General features: G+C 63.9%; 3 protein-coding genes across 4 annotated transcripts in view; 2 read left to right on the top strand and 1 right to left on the bottom strand.

Moving 5' to 3' along the window:
* Nucleotides 1–4,658, top strand: part of HUWE1 (HECT, UBA and WWE domain containing E3 ubiquitin protein ligase 1) — a 77,732-nt gene extending 73,074 nt beyond the window's left edge. Inside the window, exons 81-85 of the mRNA XM_077789640.1 lie at nucleotides 739–844; nucleotides 1,996–2,113; nucleotides 2,184–2,365; nucleotides 3,123–3,313; nucleotides 4,491–4,658. Of these exons, the coding sequence (XP_077645766.1) occupies nucleotides 739–844; nucleotides 1,996–2,113; nucleotides 2,184–2,365; nucleotides 3,123–3,313; nucleotides 4,491–4,593 (700 nt within the window). The 3' untranslated portion in view covers nucleotides 4,594–4,658. The remainder of the gene's footprint in view (nucleotides 1–738; nucleotides 845–1,995; nucleotides 2,114–2,183; nucleotides 2,366–3,122; nucleotides 3,314–4,490) is intronic.
* Nucleotides 4,659–5,368: 710 nt separating this feature from the next.
* Nucleotides 5,369–10,578, top strand: GNL3L (G protein nucleolar 3 like). The gene is given in 16 exon segments (XM_077789747.1): nucleotides 5,369–5,408; nucleotides 5,482–5,519; nucleotides 5,853–5,933; nucleotides 6,214–6,294; nucleotides 6,850–6,921; nucleotides 6,999–7,125; nucleotides 7,236–7,339; nucleotides 7,414–7,558; nucleotides 7,864–7,951; nucleotides 8,351–8,528; nucleotides 8,782–8,924; nucleotides 9,869–9,999; nucleotides 10,070–10,149; nucleotides 10,220–10,305; nucleotides 10,307–10,394; nucleotides 10,488–10,578. Coding segments are annotated over 16 exon segments (1,518 nt in total). The 5' UTR covers nucleotides 5,369–5,395; the 3' UTR covers nucleotides 10,551–10,578.
* Nucleotides 10,579–11,121: 543 nt separating this feature from the next.
* SLC3A2 (solute carrier family 3 member 2) lies at nucleotides 11,122–18,025 on the bottom strand. 2 transcript variants are annotated; one of them, XM_077789730.1, is made up of 10 exons: nucleotides 17,981–18,025; nucleotides 16,819–17,266; nucleotides 15,586–15,762; nucleotides 15,109–15,203; nucleotides 14,957–15,025; nucleotides 14,733–14,797; nucleotides 13,884–14,073; nucleotides 12,754–12,891; nucleotides 12,301–12,360; nucleotides 11,122–11,754 (listed from the first exon to the last, which is right to left on the bottom strand). In XM_077789730.1, exons 2-10 carry the CDS (start codon nucleotides 17,264–17,266, stop codon nucleotides 11,413–11,415), a joined length of 1,584 nt encoding a protein of 527 aa, XP_077645856.1. In that variant the 5' UTR covers nucleotides 17,981–18,025; the 3' UTR covers nucleotides 11,122–11,412. The 2 variants fall into 2 exon arrangements, with proteins under 2 accessions (XP_077645856.1, XP_077645855.1); XM_077789729.1 differs by lacking the exon at nucleotides 17,981–18,025 and adding an exon at nucleotides 17,722–17,733.
* Between the last annotated feature and the right edge of the window lie 239 nt (nucleotides 18,026–18,264).

Below are 18,264 nucleotides of genomic sequence, written 5' to 3'. Positions count from 1 at the left end.
GTGGGGTGGGAGTGTGTTTGTGGGGTGTAGGAGTGTGTTTGTGGGGTGTGGGAGTGTGTTTGTGGGGTGGGAGTGTGTTTGTGGGGTGTAGGAGTGTGTTTGTGGGGTGTGGGAGTGTGTTTGCGGGGTGTGGGAGTGTGTTTGTGGGGTGTAGGAGTGTGTTTGTGGGGTGTAGGAGTGTGTTTGCGGGGTGTGGGAGTGTGTTTGTGGGGTGTAGGAGTGTGTTTGTGGGGTGTAGGAGTGTGTTTGTGGGGTGTAGGAGTGTGTTTGTGGGGTGTGGGAGTGTGTTTGTGGGGTTGGGAGTGTGTTTGTGGGGTTGGGAGTGTGTTTGTGGGGATGTGGGAGCTGTTTGTGGGGTGTAGGAGCTGTTTTTGGGGCTGGGAGCTGTTTTTGGGGTGCTGGAGCCCCTCAGGGAGGGCTGGGACTGTGTTCATGGGGTGTGGCACTGCATTTGTGGGGTGCTGGAGTTACAGGGTGCTGGACACCCTTCAAAAGTCACTTGGAGCCATTTATGGGGGTGCTGGACACCCTTAGAGGGCTGTGGGACAACATTTATGGGGTGCTGGATTCCCTTGGAGAAAATTGGAGCCTTTTTTGGGGTGCTGGACCCCCTCAGAGGGGCGTGAGACTGCATTTATGGGGTTCTGGAGCCCTGGCAGGGTCTGACCCCATTTTTGGGGCTCCCCGTGGTTCCTGACCCCTTTTCTGGGGCGCTGCCCCCCGTTTTTGGCCCCCCAGGTACACGGACATGGAGAGCGAGGACTATCACTTCTACCAGGGCCTCGTGTACCTGCTGGAGAACGACGTCTCCACGCTGGGCTACGACCTCACCTTCAGCACCGAGGTGGGGACCCCCAGGACCCCTCTGGGACCCCCAAAACCAGCACCGGGACCCCAAAACCAGCACTGGGACCCCCATAGGACCCCCAAAACCAGCACTGGGACCCTCCCAAGACCCCCAAAACCAGCACCAGGACCCCCCTGGGACCCCCACAACCAGCACTGGGACCCCCAAAACCAGCACTGGGACCCCCAGGACCCCCAAAACCAGCACCAGGACCCCCCTGGGACCCCCACAACCAGCACCGGGACCCCAAAACCAGCACCGGGACCCCCAGGACCCCCAAAACCAGCACCAGGACCCCCCTGGGACCCCCACAACCAGCACCAGGACCCCAAAACCAGCACTGGGACCCCCATAGGACCACAAAACCAGCACTGGGACTCCCAGGACCCCCAAAACCAGCACTGGGACTCCCAGGACCCCCAAAACCAGCACCAGGACCCCCCTGGGACCCCCACAACCAGCACCGGGACCCACAAAATCAGCACTGGGACCCCCATAGGACCCCCAAAACCAGCACCAGGACCTCCCTGGGACCCCCACAACCAGCACCGGGACCCCAAAACCAGCACTGGGACCCTCCCAAGACCCCAAAACCAGCACTGGGACCCTCCCAAGACCCCCAAACCAGCACCAGGACCCCCCCCCAGGAACTCCTGAGGGCACTGGGACCCCCCCCAAAACCAGCAGCAGGACCTCCCTGGGACCCCCTGAGAGCACCCAGACCTTTCCAGGACCACAGGGGTGTGCGAGGTTCAGGGTTGTCTCCTCTGTGCCCCCACACCCTGCTGACCCCCTGTACCCCCGGAGGTGCAGGAATTTGGGGTGCTTGAGGTTCAGAAATGCGGAAATTTGGGTTGTTTGAGGCTCAGGGATGTCCCCACTCCCTGCTGACCCCCCGTGCCCCCCAGGTGCAGGAATTTGGGGTGTTCAATGCTCGGGGATGTCCCCACACTGCTGACCCCCTGTACCCCCCGAGGTGCAGGAATTTGGGGTGTTCAATGCTCAGGGATGTCCCCAGACCCTGCTGACCCCCCGTGCCCCCCCAGGTGCAGGAATTTGGGGTGCTTGAGGTTCAGAAATGTGGAAATTTGGGTTGTTTGAGGTTCAGGGATGTCCCCACTCCCTGCTGACCCCCTGTACCCCCCCAGGTGCAGGAATTTGGGGTGTGTGAGGTGCGGGACCTGAAGCCCAACGGGGCCAACGTGCTGGTGACGGAGGAGAACAAGAAGGAGTACGTGCACCTCGTGTGCCAGATGCGCATGACCGGTGAGCGTCGGGGCCGGGGGGGCTCCGGGGGTGCTCCCGGGACCCCCCTGACCCCCCCAAAATCCCGCAGGCGCCATCCGGAAGCAGCTGGCGGCGTTCCTGGAAGGGTTCTACGAGATCATCCCCAAGCGCCTCATCTCCATCTTCACGGAGCAGGAGCTGGAGCTGCTCATCTCGGGGCTGCCCACCATCGACATCGACGACCTCAAGGCCAACACCGAGTACCACAAGTACCAGGGCAACTCCATCCAGGTGGGGCTGGCGCCTGGGGGGTCCTGGGGGCATTTCAGGGGGATCTCAGGGGGTTTTGGGAGGATCTCAGGGGGTCCTGGGGCAATTTCAGGGGGTTCTGGGGGGATTTCAGGGGGTTCTGGGAGGATCTCAGGGGGTTCTGGGGGCATTTCTGGAGGTTCTGGGGCAATTTCACAGGGTTCTGGGGGTGTTTCTGGAGGTTCTGGGGTTATTTTGGGTACCAGGGCGACTCCATCCAGGTGGGGCTGGCGCCTGGGGGGTCCTTGGGGCATTTCAGGGGGTTCTGGGGGGATTTCAGGGGGTTTTGGGAGGATCTCAGGGGGTTCTGGGGGCATTTCAGGGGGTTCTGGGGCAATTTCACAGGGTTCTGGGGGTGTTTCTGGAGGTTCTGGGGTTATTTTGGGTACCAGGGCGACTCCATCCAGGTGGGGCTGGCGCCTGGGGGGTCCTGGGGGCATTTCAGGGGGTTCTGGGGGGATTTCAGGGGGTTCTGGGGGATTTCAGGGGGTTCTGGGGGATTTCTGGGGGGGATTTCAGGGGGTTCTGGGGGGATTTCAGGGGGTTCTGGGGTTATTTTGGGTACCAGGGTGACTCCATCCAGGTGGGGCTGGCACCTGGGAGGTTCTGGGGACATTTCAGGGGTTTCTGGAGGGATCTCAGGGGATTCCAGGATTCTGGGTGATTCTGGGGTCCTGGGGGGATTCCGGTGGGTCCCAGTGGCTGACTGTCCCCGTCCTGTCCCCGTCCCCGTGCCCAGATCCAGTGGTTCTGGCGCGCCCTGCGCTCCTTCGACCAGGCCGACCGCGCCAAGTTCCTGCAGTTCGTGACGGGCACGTCCAAGGTGCCCCTGCAGGGATTCGCCGCCCTCGAGGGCATGAACGGCATCCAGAAATTCCAGATCCACCGCGACGACCGCTCCACCGACCGGCTGCCCTCGGCCCACACCTGGTGAGGGACACGGGGGGACGTGGGGACATGGGGGGACACAGGAACATGGCAGGACACGGGGACACTGAGCACCTGGTGAGGGACACGGGGGGACACGGGGACATGGCAGGACACGGGGACACCGAACACCTGGTGAGGGACACGGGGACGTGGGGGGACACAGGAACATGGCAGGACACGGGGACACCGAGCACCTGGTGAGGGACACGGGGACACGGAGGGGACATGGGGACATGGCAGGACACGGGGACACCGAGCACCTGGTGAGGGACACGGGGACATGGGACACAGGAACATGGCAGGACACGGGGACACTGAGCACCTGGTGAGGGACACGGGGACACGGAGGGGACATGGGGACATGGCAGGAGACGGGGACACCGAGCACCTGGTGAGGGACACAGAGGGGACATGGGGTGACATGGGGACACCAAGCACTGCCCTGGGCTCACAGCTGGAGAGGGACATGGGGACAGGGACATGAGGTGACACTGAGCACTGTGCTGTCCCCCAGCACACAGCTGGTCTGGGGACACGGGGGGACAATGCCCACCAGACCTGGCACACGCCTGGTGAAGATACATGGGGACACAGGAGGGACATGGGGACACAGAAGGAACACAGGGACACAGGAGGGACACAGGAGGAACACAGGGACACAGGAGGGACATGGGGACACGGGGGACATGGGGACAGAGGAGGACACAGGAGGGACACGGGGACACAGGAGGGACACGGGAGGAACACGGGGACAGGAGGATGTGAGGGGACACTGAGCACATCATCCCAGCACACACCTGGAATGGGGACACAGGAGGGGACCTGGGGGGACACTGAACACCTGCCCTGGCACACACCTGGTGAGGGCACACCTGAGGACATCGGGGGCCACGCGGCCTCCACCGCCCTCTGCCCACACCTGGCACAGGGGGACACGGGAGGGTGGCAGGGGACACGGGAGGACGTGGGGACACGCAGGGGAGGTGGCACTGGGGGGGTCAGCTGAGGACCCTGGCACGGGGGACACGCCCGAGGAGCAGGACCGGGGCCGGGATGGTGACACCAGCTCGGAGCAGGGGGACGAAGCTGGGTCAGGAACACGGCGACAGCGGGACGTGGGCGGGGTGGCACTGGGGGTCTCTCGGGGGGGGTGACAGTGACACGGGTGTGTCCCCAGCTTCAACCAGCTGGACCTGCCGGCCTACGAGAGCTACGAGAAGCTGCGGCACATGCTGCTGCTGGCCATCCAGGAGTGCTCCGAGGGCTTCGGGCTGGCCTAGGGGGGCCGCGCCGGCCCCCCCGCTGGGGCTCTATAAATATATATATATTTTTTGGTTCCATTGGCTTTTTTTGGTTTGTTTTGGTTTTTTTTTTTGTTTTTTGTTTTTTTTTTTTTTTCGGGGTTTATTATTTTTTTTTTTTTCCTCCGGTCCCGGTTTGGGGGAGGGGTTTTTGCTCTGTTGGAGGGTTGGGGTTCCCTCCTTGCCCCCCTCACCCCCTTCCCCCGTGTTGGGGGCTGGGGGGGGGCGGGGATGGTGAAAGGGGGGAACCCGTGAAATTATAAATAAGAAGTTCAGCCCCACCCCCCACCCCAAAACTGAGAGAAAAAGTTTAAAAAAAAAAAAAAGGAATAAAAAAATGCACTCTTGGTAAGGGCAGTCCCGGTCGTTCTTGGGGGGGGTGGGGGGGTGGGCTTGGCCGCCATCTTGGGCGTGGCAGGCTGAGGGGCCGCCATGTTGGACGTGGCCCTCAAAGCGGCTTCGGCCGCGCGCCAGCTGGAGCGCGGCCGTCTCGCTGCCGCCGCTGTGGCGAGCGCGGCTCCTTGGCCGCTCTGAGGGGAGGCTCGGGGGACGCCATCGTGGGTGTGGTATCGGTGTGGGGGGCGCCAGCTTGGGTGTGGGCGTTGCCATAAGGTGGGCGCCATTTTGGGTGTGGTATTGGCGCGGGGGGCGCCATCTTGAGTGTTGCTGGTGGCCGCCATGTTAGGGCGTGGCAATGGAGGGGGCTGAGTCTCCTTTCCGCCGCGCCGGAAGTGACGTCACGCGGCCGCGCCGCGGATCGCGGGCGGCGTGGGGCGCAGGCATGACGCGGTCCCGTGAGTTGGGGCAGCACCGGGGGGCTCGGGGGGGCTCGGGGACCCCCCGCGCTCACCCCGCCCCTCCCCGCAGGGCGGCAGCTGGAGGCGGCCCGCAAGAAGCGCGGCCAGGTGAGCGCAGCCCGGCCCGGGCGGGGTTGGGGGGGCAGCCCGTGTCACCCACCCCGTGTGTGACCCCCCCCCCCCACCCCGGGGTGTCCCCCTGTGACCCTCCCCCGTGTCACCCCCCCGTGTGTGACCCCCCCCCCCCACCCCGGGGTGCCCCCTGTGACCACCCCCCGAGTGTGACCCCCCACCCCGGTTTGTGACCCCCCCCCCACACCCCGTGTCACCCCCCCGTGTGTGACCCCCCCCCCGCCTCCCCCACCCCGGGGTGCCCTCTGTGACCCCCCGTGTGTGACCCCCACCCCGGGGTGTCCCCGTTCCCCCCCTCGCTGTCCCCAGGCCCGTGGTGGGCTCAGGAAGGACCCGGGGGTGCCGCGGCTCGGCCGCCTCGCGCAGCGGCAGCAGCGGAGCCGGAGCCGGGTGAGGAACCCCGGGGGGATTTTGGGGTGACCCTGGGGGGATTTTGGGGTCAGATCCCGGGCAGTTTGGGGTGTCACCCCGGTGGGGTTTTGGGGTGTGACCCTGCAGGATATGGGGTCTGACCCCAGGGGGTTTTGGGGTGTGACCTCAGGTGAGGTTTGGGGTGTGACCCTGGGGAGATTTTGGGGTGTGATCCCAGGGGGTTTTGGGATCTCATCCCAGGGAGATTTTGGGGTGTGACCCCGGGAAATTTGGGGTGTGACCTCTCGGTGTCCCGCAGGCGGGGGAGCTGCAGCAGCGCTCACATCTGGCCGCACAGCTGGAGGAGGCTCTGCAGCGACAGCAGCGCTTCCAGAGCCAGGTGGGGCTGGGGACACCCGGGGGGCTCCCCAAAGACTGGGGGGCTCCCCAAAGATTGGGGGTTCCCCAAAGATTGGGGGCTCTCCAAAGATTGGGGGCTCTCCAAAGAGTGGGGGCTCCCCAAAGATTGGGGGGCTCCCCAAAGAGTGGGGGTTCTCCAAAGAGTGGGGGCTCCCCGAAGAGGGGGGCTCCCCAAAGAGTGGGGGGCTTCCCAAAGATTGGGGGCTCCCCAGAGAGAGGGGGGCTCCCCAAAGACTGGGGGCTCCCCAAGGATTGGGGGCTCCCTAAAGATTGAGGGGCTCCCCAAAGATTGGGGGCTCCCCAAAGATTGGGGGAATCCCCAAAGATTGGGGGAATCCCCAAGGATTGGGGGCTCCCCAAAGATTGGGGGGCTCTCCAAAGTGGGGAGAATCCCAAGGAGGGGCTCCCCCTGCAAGAGAAGTGGGGACCCTTCTCCAGGCCAGGGGGCTCCCCAGAGGTCAGGGGGTTCCCCACACAGGGGGGATCCCCCCAGAAGTCGGGGGGCTCCCCGTGGCTGTAACCCAGGTGCCCCCAGGAGCAGGAGGAGGAGGAGGAGCCCCCCCAGGACGAGGCGTCGCTGCGCCACTTCGGGCGGGAGCTGCGCAAGGTCGGTGCCGCGGGGCCGGGGGGATTTTTGGGGGGGGTGGGGGGGTCTCTCGCCCGGCTGAACCCCGACTGCGGCAGGTGCTGGCGGCATCCGACGTGGTGCTGGAGGTGCTGGACGCCCGCGACCCCCAGGGCTGCCGCAGCCCCCGGCTGGAGGCGGCCCTGCGGCCGCAGCAGCGCCTCGTGCTCGTCCTCAACAAGATCGGTGAGGGAGGGCGGCAGCAGCCGCGGGAGGGGAGGGGTCCCGGCGTGGGTTTGGGGGTTCTCCCGTCCCCGCGCCCTGGGGACACCCCCGTGTGCGTCCCCCCACCCCAGACCTGGTGCCGCGGGACGTGGTGGCCGCGTGGCTGAAGCACCTGCGGGCCGAGTTCCCCACCGTGGCCTTCAAGGCGTGCACGCAGCAGCAGAGCCGCAATCTGGTGGGTGCTGGGGGGCCTGGGGGTGGGGGGCTCAGGTGAGGGGGTGCCCCTGACACCCCCCTGTGCCCCCACAGAAGCAGGTCCGGGTGCCGGTGGCCACGGCCCCCGAGGAGGTGCTGGCCACGGGGGCCTGCGTGGGGGCCGAGAGCCTCCTGAACATCCTGAGCAACTACGGCCGCTGCGGGGAGGGCAGGAGCTGCATCACCGTGGGGGTCGTGGGTGAGGGGCTGGGGGGGCTCGAGGAGGTGGGGTTGGGGTGTGGGGGGGGGTGGGGCTGGGGGCTGGGAGGGTTTGGGGAGCTGGGGTTGAGTGGGGGGCTCTGAAATGGGGGATGGGGGGCTGGGGAGGGATTTTGGGGGGCTGGGGTTGAGTGGGGGGATGGGGAGGGATTTTGGGGGGCTGGGGTTGAGTGGGGGCTGTGAAATAGGAGGTGTGGTGAGTGAGTGGGGTGGGGGCTTTGGGGGGTGGTTGGGGGGGTGGGGGCTGGGTTTTGGGCCCCCCCACAACCCGAACCCCTTCCCCAGGGTACCCCAACGTGGGCAAGAGCAGCCTCATCAACAGCCTCAAGCGCAGCCGCGCCTGCGGGGTGGGGGCCGTGCCCGGGGTCACCAGGTGAGCCCACCTGGGGGGGGTGGGGTCACCTGCACGGGGCGGGGGGGCTGTGGGTGGAGCCTGGGTTGACCCCGCCCAGATGTGGTCGTGGCAAGGACCCCACCCAGGTGTGTGTGTGGCACTGACCCCACCCAGGTGTGTGTGTGGCACTGACCCCGCCCAGAATTGGGCGTGGCCCTGACCCCGCCCAGAATTGGGCGTGGCACTGACCCCACCCAGAATTGGGCGTGGCCCTGACCCTGCCCAGAATTGGGCGTGGCACTGACCCCGCCCAGGTGTGGGTGTGGCATTGACCCCACCCAGATGTGCCACTGATCCCATCCAGGTGTGGCACTGACCCCGCCCAGGTGTGGCCCTGACCCCACCCAGAATTGGTCGTGGCTCTGACCCTGCCCCCAGGTGCCTGCAGGCCGTGCAGCTGGACCGGCACATTCGGCTCCTGGACTGTCCGGGGGTGGTGCTGGATTTGGGGGACCCCTCGGCCGCCGCGCCCCTGCGGGGGGCCCTGGCCCCCCAGCGCCTGCGGGACCCCCTGAGCCCCGCCTGCGCCGTCCTGCGCCGCTGCCCCGCCCAGCAGGTCTGTGGGACCCCCGGGGGAGCCCCCACCCCAATAGCAACGCTCCCAATTTGGGGGGACCCCTTTTCCCCAGATCAGCCCTTTGGGGGGATTCAGTGACCCCCAAAATCGGGATTAAGGTGGGGCTCAACACTGGGGGAGGGGAGGTTCCCACTGGGGGCGTTTTCAGCCCGTTTTGGCCCCGGGGGGGGGTGGCAGGGTGGCACCCCCCGGTGTGTCCGCGCCCCCCAAACCCCTCTGTGTCCCCCCACAGCTGAGCGAGGTTTACGGGGTGCCCCCCTGCAGTGACCCCCTGCAGTTCCTGGCCCACCTGGCCCGGCGGCAGGGCCGGCTGCGGCCCGGGGGGCTGCCGGACCCCCGCGCCGCCGCCGTGGCCCTGCTGCGCGACTGGACCAGGTACCGGGGGGACGGGGACGGTTTGGGGGTGTCCCCACGCTCTGACCCCAGTCCTGGGGCGCTGGGAGGGGTTTCTTCACCCTGATCCCCTTGTTTGGGTGGGTGGAGGGGGTCTTCCCACACCCTCACCCCATTTTTGGGGGGCTGGGGAGGGTCCCCGCACACCCTGACCCCATTTTGGGGGGTTGGGGAGGGTCCCCGCACACCCTGACCCCATTTTTGGGGTGCTGGGGAGTGTCCCCGTACACCCTTACCCCATTTTTGGGGGGCTGGGGAGGGTCCCTGTACACCCTGACCCCATTTTGAGGTCCTGGGGAGGGTCCCCGTACACCCTGACCCCATTCTGGGGGGCTGAGGAGGGTTCCTGCACACCCTGACCCCATTTTGGGGTCCTGGGGAGGGTCCCCGTACACCCTGACCCCATTTTGGGGTGCTGGGGAGGGTCCCTGTACACCCTGACCCCATTTTGGGGTCCTGGGGAGGGTCCCCGCACACCCTGACCCCATTTTGGGGTCCTGGGGAGGGTCCCCGCACACCCTGACCCCATTTTGGGCACAGGAGGGGTCTTTCCACACTGCCTAACCCCATTTTTTAGTGGGGGGGCTACAAGGTCTCCCTATGCCCTGGCCCCTTTTTGGGGCGAGGAGGGGTCTTCCCCCACTTTTGAGCCCCTGGTGAACCAAAGGAGTCTTTTCCAACCCTGGGACCCCTTTTTGGGGGGGCTGTGGGGTCTCCCACACACCTTGACTCCCCTTTTCCAGGCTTCGGAGCTGGTTTTTCATACCCTGCGATTCCCTTTTTGGGGCCTGGAGGCATCCTTCCACCCCATCACCCCACTCGGGAGGGGCCGCAGGGTCCCCCCACAACCTGAGCCGTGTTTTTGGGGCAGGGGGGTCTCCCCACACCCTGACCCACCCCCTCAAATTTTATTTTTTTTCCCACAGCGGGAAGATCTCCTACTACACCCACCCCCCCAAATCCCAGGGGGTGCAGCTCCAAGCCCAAATCCTGCCGGCGCTGGGGCCGGCGCTGGACCTGGAGGCTCTGGAGCGGGGCGATGCCGAGGCCCTGGCAGGTGAGCAGCACCCGAGCCCCCCTCCCTGCCCCCTCGGGGACCCCCAAAATCTCACCCTGGACCCCCGCAGCGGTCCCGGTGACGGTGACGGGGCTGGAGGAGGAGCAGGGCCCAGGAGAGGCCATGGAGGACGACAGCGCTGACCTGGAGGTGAGAAGGGATTTTGGGGGTTTTTGGGGGGTTTTTGGGGGGCGCTGGGTTAATGTTTGACCCCCCCCAGCTCGGCAGGATGACGGTGGAGCTGAAGCCCCCCCGGGTGAAGTCGGGGGGCGCCGGGGGGGAGCCGCTGCCCCGAGCCCCCGGCCTGGAGGGGGTGGCTGCACTGCCCCCCCTGTTCCAGGGCCAGGGGCTGCGGGCGGCTGCGAAAAGGAGGAAAAAGCTGCAAAAAAGAGCAGGTGGGTGAGGACACCCCCTTGTCCTGAAACCCCCCCCCCCCAAAATCTCCCTGACCCCCTCCCTTCACATTCCTGACCGCCCCCATCCCGCAGGGAAAATCAGCGCGAAGCTGTCGCAGGCGCTGGAGGCGGCCATGCAGTTCTGAGGCAAATTAAGTAAAATTAAATATATTTTAAAAAATGCTGTGGACGGTGGGGTGTGGCCTACCCAGAAATGGGTGGGGTCTTCTGAAAGGGGCAGGGCTAAAAAAATCCCACACCCTGTCCCCCCCACAACCTTCAAACCATCCCCGAGACCCCTCCCCAAATCCTTCAGGTACCTCCCAGAAGCTCCTCACAGCCTTTGAGACCCCCAAAATCTCCCCAGCCCCCCCTCACAGTCTGGACCCCCAGGGTGACCCCCCCCCCTTTATTTTGGGAGTCCCCATTTCTTAGGACCACCCCTGAGGCCCCACTGGGAATCCCAACCCCCATTTTGGGCTGGATTTCCCCATTTTTGGGGTCTTGGTTAGCCCTGCAACAGCCCCAGGACCCTTCTTGAGGCCCCCAAATCCAACCCCCCTCATTTTGGGGTGTCACGGACCCCTCGTTGGGTTCCCCTGGGAGCCCAAATCCTTCCTCATTCCCCTCTCCCCCTATTTTGGGGCGCTCCCAGGGTTCTGTGATTCCCCCAAATCCTGGGGGGGGACCCTCAGACCCCCCCCAAAAACAGACAAAAGCAAAGACACAAATGCAATTCATTTATTCAGTATTTGGTGAGGGGACCCCAGAAAACAAAGAAAAACCCCAAAATGGAATCAGGAACAGAAGAAAAACCCCCCCAAAAAAAGGACTTTGAGGTGAGGGGAGCAGGATGAGAACCCAAAAGTGAGTGAAGGGAGTTGAGTGTGGGACCCCCACCCGGAATGAGGGGGTGCAAGGCTGGTGGGGGAGGGAGATCAGTGCAGGTTTGGGTGCAGGTTTGGGTGCAGGATTGGGGTGCTGGGGGGGTCAATGCAGGTTTGGGGTGCTGGGGGGGTCACTGGGGGCTGTAGGGGAAGCCCAGCAGGATCCCCTCGTAGGGTCGCACCTGGAGCTCCTCCAGCCGCAGCTGCTGCTCCCCGGGCTCCTTCGAGCCGGTGCTGAAGCGCACGGTGGCCGAGGGGGGCAGGAGGGGTTCCCCGGGCTCCCTTTTGACCGAGAAGGGTTTGAGGGAGCTGCCGTGGGGGTTGAGCACCAGCAGGAATCGCTCGCTCTGGTCCCAGCGCCGCAGCACGGCCACGCTGCCGTTGGCGCCCACCGCCCACGCCTCGCCCAGCAGCAGCGAGCGCTCGTGGGCCCGCAGCGAGGCCAGGGCCGTGCACAGCTCCAGCTCGGGGGCCTGCGGGTGAGGAGGGGGCTGGGGTTACACTGGGGGCTGGGATACCCCCAAACCCAGCCCCAGGGCAGGGAATGAGGCGCTGGCCCTTTAAGGAGCCAGCAGGTGGTGTTGCCCTTTTAAGGCAGCGTTGCCCTTTTAAGAACCGGTGGTGCTGCCGCGTTGTGGGGCCCACCTTAGAGAAAGCTCCGCCCACATATAGGCGTGGCCAAACTAAGCCACGCCCAATCATAAATTAACATTATTGACCCACCCTCAGGGGAGGGGCAAATCGAAACCCCGCCCACATAAAGCCCCGCCCACTCTGTCAATCACCGCTCCAAGCCCCACCCACCCTGTCAATCACAAGCCCCCACCCACCCCTGTCAATCACCGCCCCATGCCCCGCCCACCCGTCAATCACCGCCCCAAGCCCCGCCCACCCCTGTCAATCACCGCCCCAAGCCCTGCCCACCCTGCCAATCACCGCCCCAAGCCCCGCCCACCCCTGTCAATCACTGCCCCAAGCCCCGCCCACCCCTGTCAATCTCCGCCCCGAGCCCCGCCCACCTCGGAGCTGTTCCCGGCTGGTTTCGACTCGTCGGTGGAGTCCCACTGCATCGGCTCCAACTGGGGCAAAAAACGGTGAAATTGGGGTAAAATTGGGATAAAAACCAGCGAAATTCGAGTAAAAAAAAACCTGGTGAAATTGGGGTAAAAAACAGTGAAGTTCGGAGGAAAAAACGGTGAAACTGGGGCAAAACGCGGTGAAATTTGGGTAAACGCTGGTGAGATTCAGGTAAAAAAACAGTGAAATTGGGGCAAAAAGCTGTGAAATCGGAGTAAAAAATGACAAAACTGGGTCAAAACCCAGCAAAATTTGGGTCAGGGAGTCACCCCGACCCACCCCTGCAAACCCCAAATCTCTCCCTAAAACCCCCAGAGCTTCCCTGCAGCCCCCCAAATCCCACCTGCAGCACCCCAAAAAGCCCCACGCACCCTCCTAACACCCCCCCCGGGTACCTGCTGGTTTTCGGGGGGCCGCTGCATCCCCAGCTCGTCGCCGTAGCTCAGCACGGGGGTCCCGGGGAGCCCCCAGATCAGCAGCAGCTGCTGCAGCCTCAGGTTGGGGCTCACCCAGGCCTCCCAGGGGGACCCCACCTGCGGGACAGGCACCCGTCACCCCCCGCACCCCAAAATCGGCGGGGGGACCCCCAAAAATGGGAGGGGGCAGCAGGAGCAGGAAAGGCGGCGTTGGGAAATTTTGGGGTCTCAGCGGGGGGAGGTTTTGGGGGTCCTGAGGGAGGTGGGGGCAGCGAGGGTCGCGCAGTTCCAGGATTGGGGTCCCAGGGAGGTTTGGGGGTGCAGGAGGGTCCCGCAGGGGGAATTTGGGGGTTGCAGGGGTGCAGGATTGGGAGGATCTGGGGGTCCTGAAGGGATTTTGGGGGGGTCCCATTTGGGAATCCCAGGGGGAGAAGATTATTTTGGGGCTCCTGAAGAGATTTTGAGGGATCCCAGGGAGGTTTTTGGGGTCTCACAGAATGGAGGGATTTTGGGGGGTCCCAAGGTTTTGAGGTTCGATTTAGGAGTCCCAGGCGATAGGTTTTAGGGGCTCCTGAAGGGATTTTGGGGGTTCCAGCGAAGTTTTGGGGTCCCATTTGAGAGTCTCACTGAATTGAGAGATTTTGGGGGGTCCCAGAGAGGTTTTGGGGCTCCTGAAGGCATTTTGGGAGTTGTGGGGAGGTTTTGGGGTCCCATTTGGGAATCCAAAGAGGGAGGATGGGATTTGGAGCTCCTGAAGAGATCCTGGGGAGTTTCTGGGGCTCCTGGAGTGATCTGGGGGTGCTGGGGAGGTTTTGGGGCTCCTGGAGGGATCTGGGGGTGGTGGGGAGGTTTTGGGGCTCCTGAAGGGATCTGGAGGGTCCTGGGGAGGTTTTGGGGCTCCTGAAGGGATCTGGAGGGTCCCGGGGAGGTTTTGGGGCTCCTGGAGGGATCTGGGGGGTCCCGGGGAGGTTTTGGGGCTCCTGGAGGGATCTGGAGGGTCCCAGGGAGGTTTTGGGGCTCCTGAAGGGATCTGGGGGGTCCCGGGGAGGTTCTGGGGCTCCTGGAGGGATCTGGGGGGTCCCGGGGAGGTTTTGGGGGGCAGCACTCACGCTCCAGCCCAGCCCCACGGAGGAGTTGGAGCTGAGGAAGTTGAGGAGGTTCCTCACAACGTCCTCGGGGGCCTTGGAGTCGCCCTTGGGCTCCAGGGGCTGCAGGAAGGGTCCCAGCAGCAGCTGCGGCATCCCCGGGCCCCGCGGCACCTCCCAGGGGTCCTGCAGGCGCGTGCCCCCCACCAGCACCCTAAAAACAGACAGGGGCACCCCAAAAATGGGGGGGATGAGTCAGGGGAGAGCCCTGAAAATCAGGGGGAAAAGTCAGGGGAGAGCCCTGAAAATGAGGAGCAAAAGATCAGAGGAGACGCCAAAAAATGAAGAGGAAACAGGTAAGTACCCCAAAAATCAGGGGGGAAAAGGCAGGGAAGCACCCCAAAAATGAATAGGAAAAAGTCAGGTGAGTACCCCTAAAAATCAGGGGGGAAAAGTCAGGGGAGCACCCCAAAAATGAGGAGGGAAAGAGCAGGGGGACACCTGGAAAACAGGGAGGATGAATCACAGGAGAACCCCAAAAATGTGGGGGAAGGTCAAGGGAGCACCTCAAAAATGAAGATCAGAGCAACAACCAAAAAACAACCTTTTCCTGACCTAGAAAAGGCCAGGGAAGCACCCCAAAAATAGGGGCAAAAGGTCAGAAAATCACCCCAAAAATGGGGGCGGGAAGGTCAGGGGAGCACTCCCAGCACCCCAAAATACAAGGAAGAAACCCATGAGGCAAAGAGTGAGAGGAGGAGAGGTTTGGGGGGGAGTCAGTGAGTTTGGGGGTGACACAGGGGACACATTTTGGGGTCAGTGAGTTTGGGGGGACATTGGGGTGACACAGGGACGTTTTTTGGGGGGTCGCACCTGTCCACACCGCTGGGGCTCGGCTGCTGCTCCGTCAGGTTCCTCCACTGGGCCACCACCAAGTTCTGGGGGGACACAGCGGGGGTCACCAGAGATCCTAAAGACCCCCCAAAATTCTACCCCAAACCCCCAAAATTCTACCCCAAACCCCCAAACCCCCAAAATTCTACCCCAAACCCCCAATTCCACCCCAAACTCCCCCAAATCCCCCCCAGCCCCCTCACCGGGAGCTCCTCGATGCCATCCAGGAAGATCCCAGCAATGTCCTCCTTCAGCCAATGGCTCAGGGCGGCCTGGGGGGGCACAGGGGGGGTTCAGGGGGGTCCCCCACACCCCCAAGCCCCCCACCCCCACCCCACAGCCCCCCCAGACCCACCTGGACCTGCTGGTGCACCTCAGAGTCTTGGGCTGCGTCCCCCCACACCGGATTCCCGGCGGGGTTTGGGGTCAGGTCCAGGATCACCTTCACCCCTGGGTGAAAATGGGGGGGTCAGGGCACCCCAAAACCCCCCCAGCATCACAGACCCCCCCCCCCACTATGGGGGATCCCCCTTTTTTGGGGGCTCCTTCTGCCTTGCTAAACAGCCAACCATGGGAACCCCCAAACTGAGGCTCCCACTGCATTCCCCCCCCACCCCCAATTTTGGGGGTGTCCCCCCCCATCAATTTTGTGCCCCTCAAATTTTGGGGGTCTTCCCCTTCAATTCTCTGCTGCCCCTCCCCCAAATTCAAGCTCTCCATTTTTCCCCGCCCCGTATCCAACATTTCCCCCAAATTCTGGGGTTCCTCCCAGTGTCCCCCCGCCCCCAGTTTTGGGGTCGTCCCCCCCAATTTTGGGGTGCCCCCAGCTCACCTTTGTCCTTGGCTGCATGCACCAGGGCGCTGAAGTCCTGCATGGTGCCCAGGGTGGGGTCCAGCTCCTTCAGGGGGGGGATTTTGGCCTCGGGGGATTTTTGGGGGTACACGGGGCCCAGCACCAGCCCCCCCACCTGCAGCTTCTCCTTCAGGTACCCCAAACGTTTCTCCACACCTGGAGAGGAGGAAAAAGGGGTGAACCCCAAATCTGACCCGACAACACAACCCCAAAATCCCACCTAGACCCCAAAACCAGCCCCTGGGTCCTAAAACGTCCTCCCAGGATCCCAAGATCACCCCAAAATTGGAGGAAACTCCAAAATCCCCAAAATTTGGGGGCCCGCTCAGGCTTTGAGCAATTCCCAGAGATCGTGGGACTCCCCTAAAGTGGAGGAACCCCCCAAGTTGCTGAGTCACTTGTCCCCAGGCTCTTTTATGGGTGGGGGGGTCCTGAAATGGGGGTCCCCAATCTGATCCTGTGGGTTCTTTTTGGTAAATCACCCTGACACATGCTGGGGGGGCACTGAAACGACTCCCCCCACAAAATATTCTTTAATTCATTTTAGGGGTTTATTAAATGGGGTGTTCCCCCCCCCTCACAGGCTCCCAGGAGACCCCCAAACCTTCCTGGGGATGCCCCCAACCCTCCGAACCTCCCCAGAACCAGGCTGGAGACTCCCTAAACACCCCCAACTCACCTCTAGGGATCCCCCAAACTTCCTAAGCCCCCCAGAGAACACCCCCCAAATTCCTTCTGCCATCCCCTAGGACCCTTCGACCCTCTCCCACCCCCAAAATTACTTTCTAAACCCCCCCAAACCCCTCATGGGACCCCCCCCAAATTCCCCCAGCCATCCTCTGGGACCCTCCCACCCCCAAAATTACTCTCTAAACCCCCCCAAACCCCCCATGGGATCCCCCCATATTTCCCTAGCCATCCTCTGGGACCCTCCCACCCCCCAAAAGGACCCCGACCCCCCCCAAATTCCTCCAGCCATCCTCTGGGACCCTCCCACCCCCAAAATTACTCTCTAAACCCCCCCCATGGGATCCCCCCAAATTCCCCCAGCCATCCTCTGGGACCCTCCCACCCCCCAAATTACTCTCTAAACCGCCCCCAAACACCTCATGGGACCCCCCCCAAGGGATCCCCCCAAATTCCCCCAGCCATCCTCTGGGACCCTCCCACCCCCCAAACTCCCAGGAGACCTCCCCAAAACCCCCCCCTCACCTTTCAGATCACCTCCAAAAGCCTTGGGGGGAGCCCTGTAGAGCGCCCCGAGCTCCCACCAGGCTTTGGTGGGCAGGGGCTGGCAGCGGGGCGCTTGCGCCACGATGGCAGCGGCGGCCCCCAACATCCCGATCCAGCCCCCCCAGAAGAGCACGAGCAGCACCAGGCGGGCCCGGGCCCAGAGCGGCGTCCCCGCTTCCCTCAGCAGCTCCTCCTTGCCCAGCCCCGTGAATTTGGGGCTCCCCGAAGGCGCCGAACCCCCTAAAGGAGCCTCTTCTTCCTCCTCGGGGGGGATCTTCATCTTCAGGCCGTTCTTCTCCACGCCCGGCAGCTGCTCCGGGGCTGGGGGAGGCTGCGCGGGGGTCGCGGGCTCGGCCGCCGCCATCGGCTCCGTCTCGGCCTCCAGCGCCGACAGCTCCAGCTCGCGGGGTGCCGCCTCGGGCTCCATCTGGGGGGGAAATAAAACACCCCGAAATGTTCAGAAAAACCCCGAGCCCCAAAAGGCTTCGGGGCGGGGTTGAACTCTCACCCCACGAACGGCCTCTGAACCCCGACTTTATCCCCCCCCACCGTGGGGAAAGCGTCTTAAAGAGATCCAAAGGTGCTCCCCGCACCCCAAAACCTCCTCGGTAGCACCCTAAAATCCTCTTAGCGCGGGTTTCAAGCTCCTCTTGAGTATCTAACACCCCTCACCCCAGGGACCTCAAAAGCCTCACAGAGGCCCCAGAACGCCCCAAGATCTTTCCAGGCCTCGCGGCCGCACCTCAACGAGTCCCTGAACGAGCAAATCCGCCCTTGGGGGGGATCTCGAGCCCTTCCCGCACACCCCAAAATCCTCAAAGAGGCTTTTGCGCCCCCCAGAAGCGCCCCGCCGAGCTCGAGCCCCCTCAGAGCAGGCGGCACCTTCGCCGATGCCTCGTGACGGGGCTGAGGGGGGGAGGCTCGGCGCAGCCTTTTATACCCCGGCAAACCACGCCCACTTTCACTGACCACGCCCCCTGGCGCCGCCGCGGCGCCCGGCCCGGGCGGATCAAAGAGCACGAGGCGGGGGGGGCCGGACACGCCCCGGGGCGAACGGGGCGGGACAGAGCCCCGGAGGGCGCGTTTTGGAGTCTCTGGTTTGCGCCACCGCTCAGCGGAACGCCACTTATGGGGCTCGTGCCTTTTTCTTCTCCCGGAGGGTTCTCTACGCCCCCGTCCTTTTCGGGGTACCCCCCATGCGCCGCCATTTTGCCACACCCCAAGCAGCCGCCATTTTGCTGTTGTCAAAGTCTCTATTCAGCGCTGCTAGGCGCAGCCATTTTGCTGTGCCCCGGGGGTGCGCTATTTACGGAGCCCCCTCATCGGGCAGACCGCACGGGGTCTCCTCACTGGGAACCGAGTCGGGAGATCCTCGGTGCCTCTTACGGAGATCTTCAGCCCTTTGTGGGGGGACAGGACGGCGTC

The sequence above is a fragment of the Lonchura striata genome, chromosome 36 (assembly GCF_046129695.1).
Source record: "Lonchura striata isolate bLonStr1 chromosome 36, bLonStr1.mat, whole genome shotgun sequence".
NCBI classification, from domain to species: Eukaryota; Metazoa; Chordata; class Aves; order Passeriformes; family Estrildidae; genus Lonchura; species Lonchura striata.
The sequence above is the reverse complement of the archived record's forward strand: the minus strand, read 5'-3'. Positions and strand labels throughout refer to the sequence as shown.

Excerpts from the sequence above, each read along its gene's own strand:
- SLC3A2 (XM_077789730.1), bottom strand. The coding sequence starts at position 17,266 with ATGGAGCCCGAGGCGGCACCCCGCGAGCTGGAGCTGTCGGCGCTGGAG. Across the intron at positions 15,763-16,818 it reads TTTTGGAGGTGATCTGAAAG|GTGTGGAGAAACGTTTGGGG; the intron begins GTGAGGGGGGGG and ends CCTCCTCTCCAG. Across the intron at positions 14,798-14,956 it reads ATGGCATCGAGGAGCTCCCG|AACTTGGTGGTGGCCCAGTG; the intron begins GTGAGGGGGCTG and ends GTGTCCCCCCAG.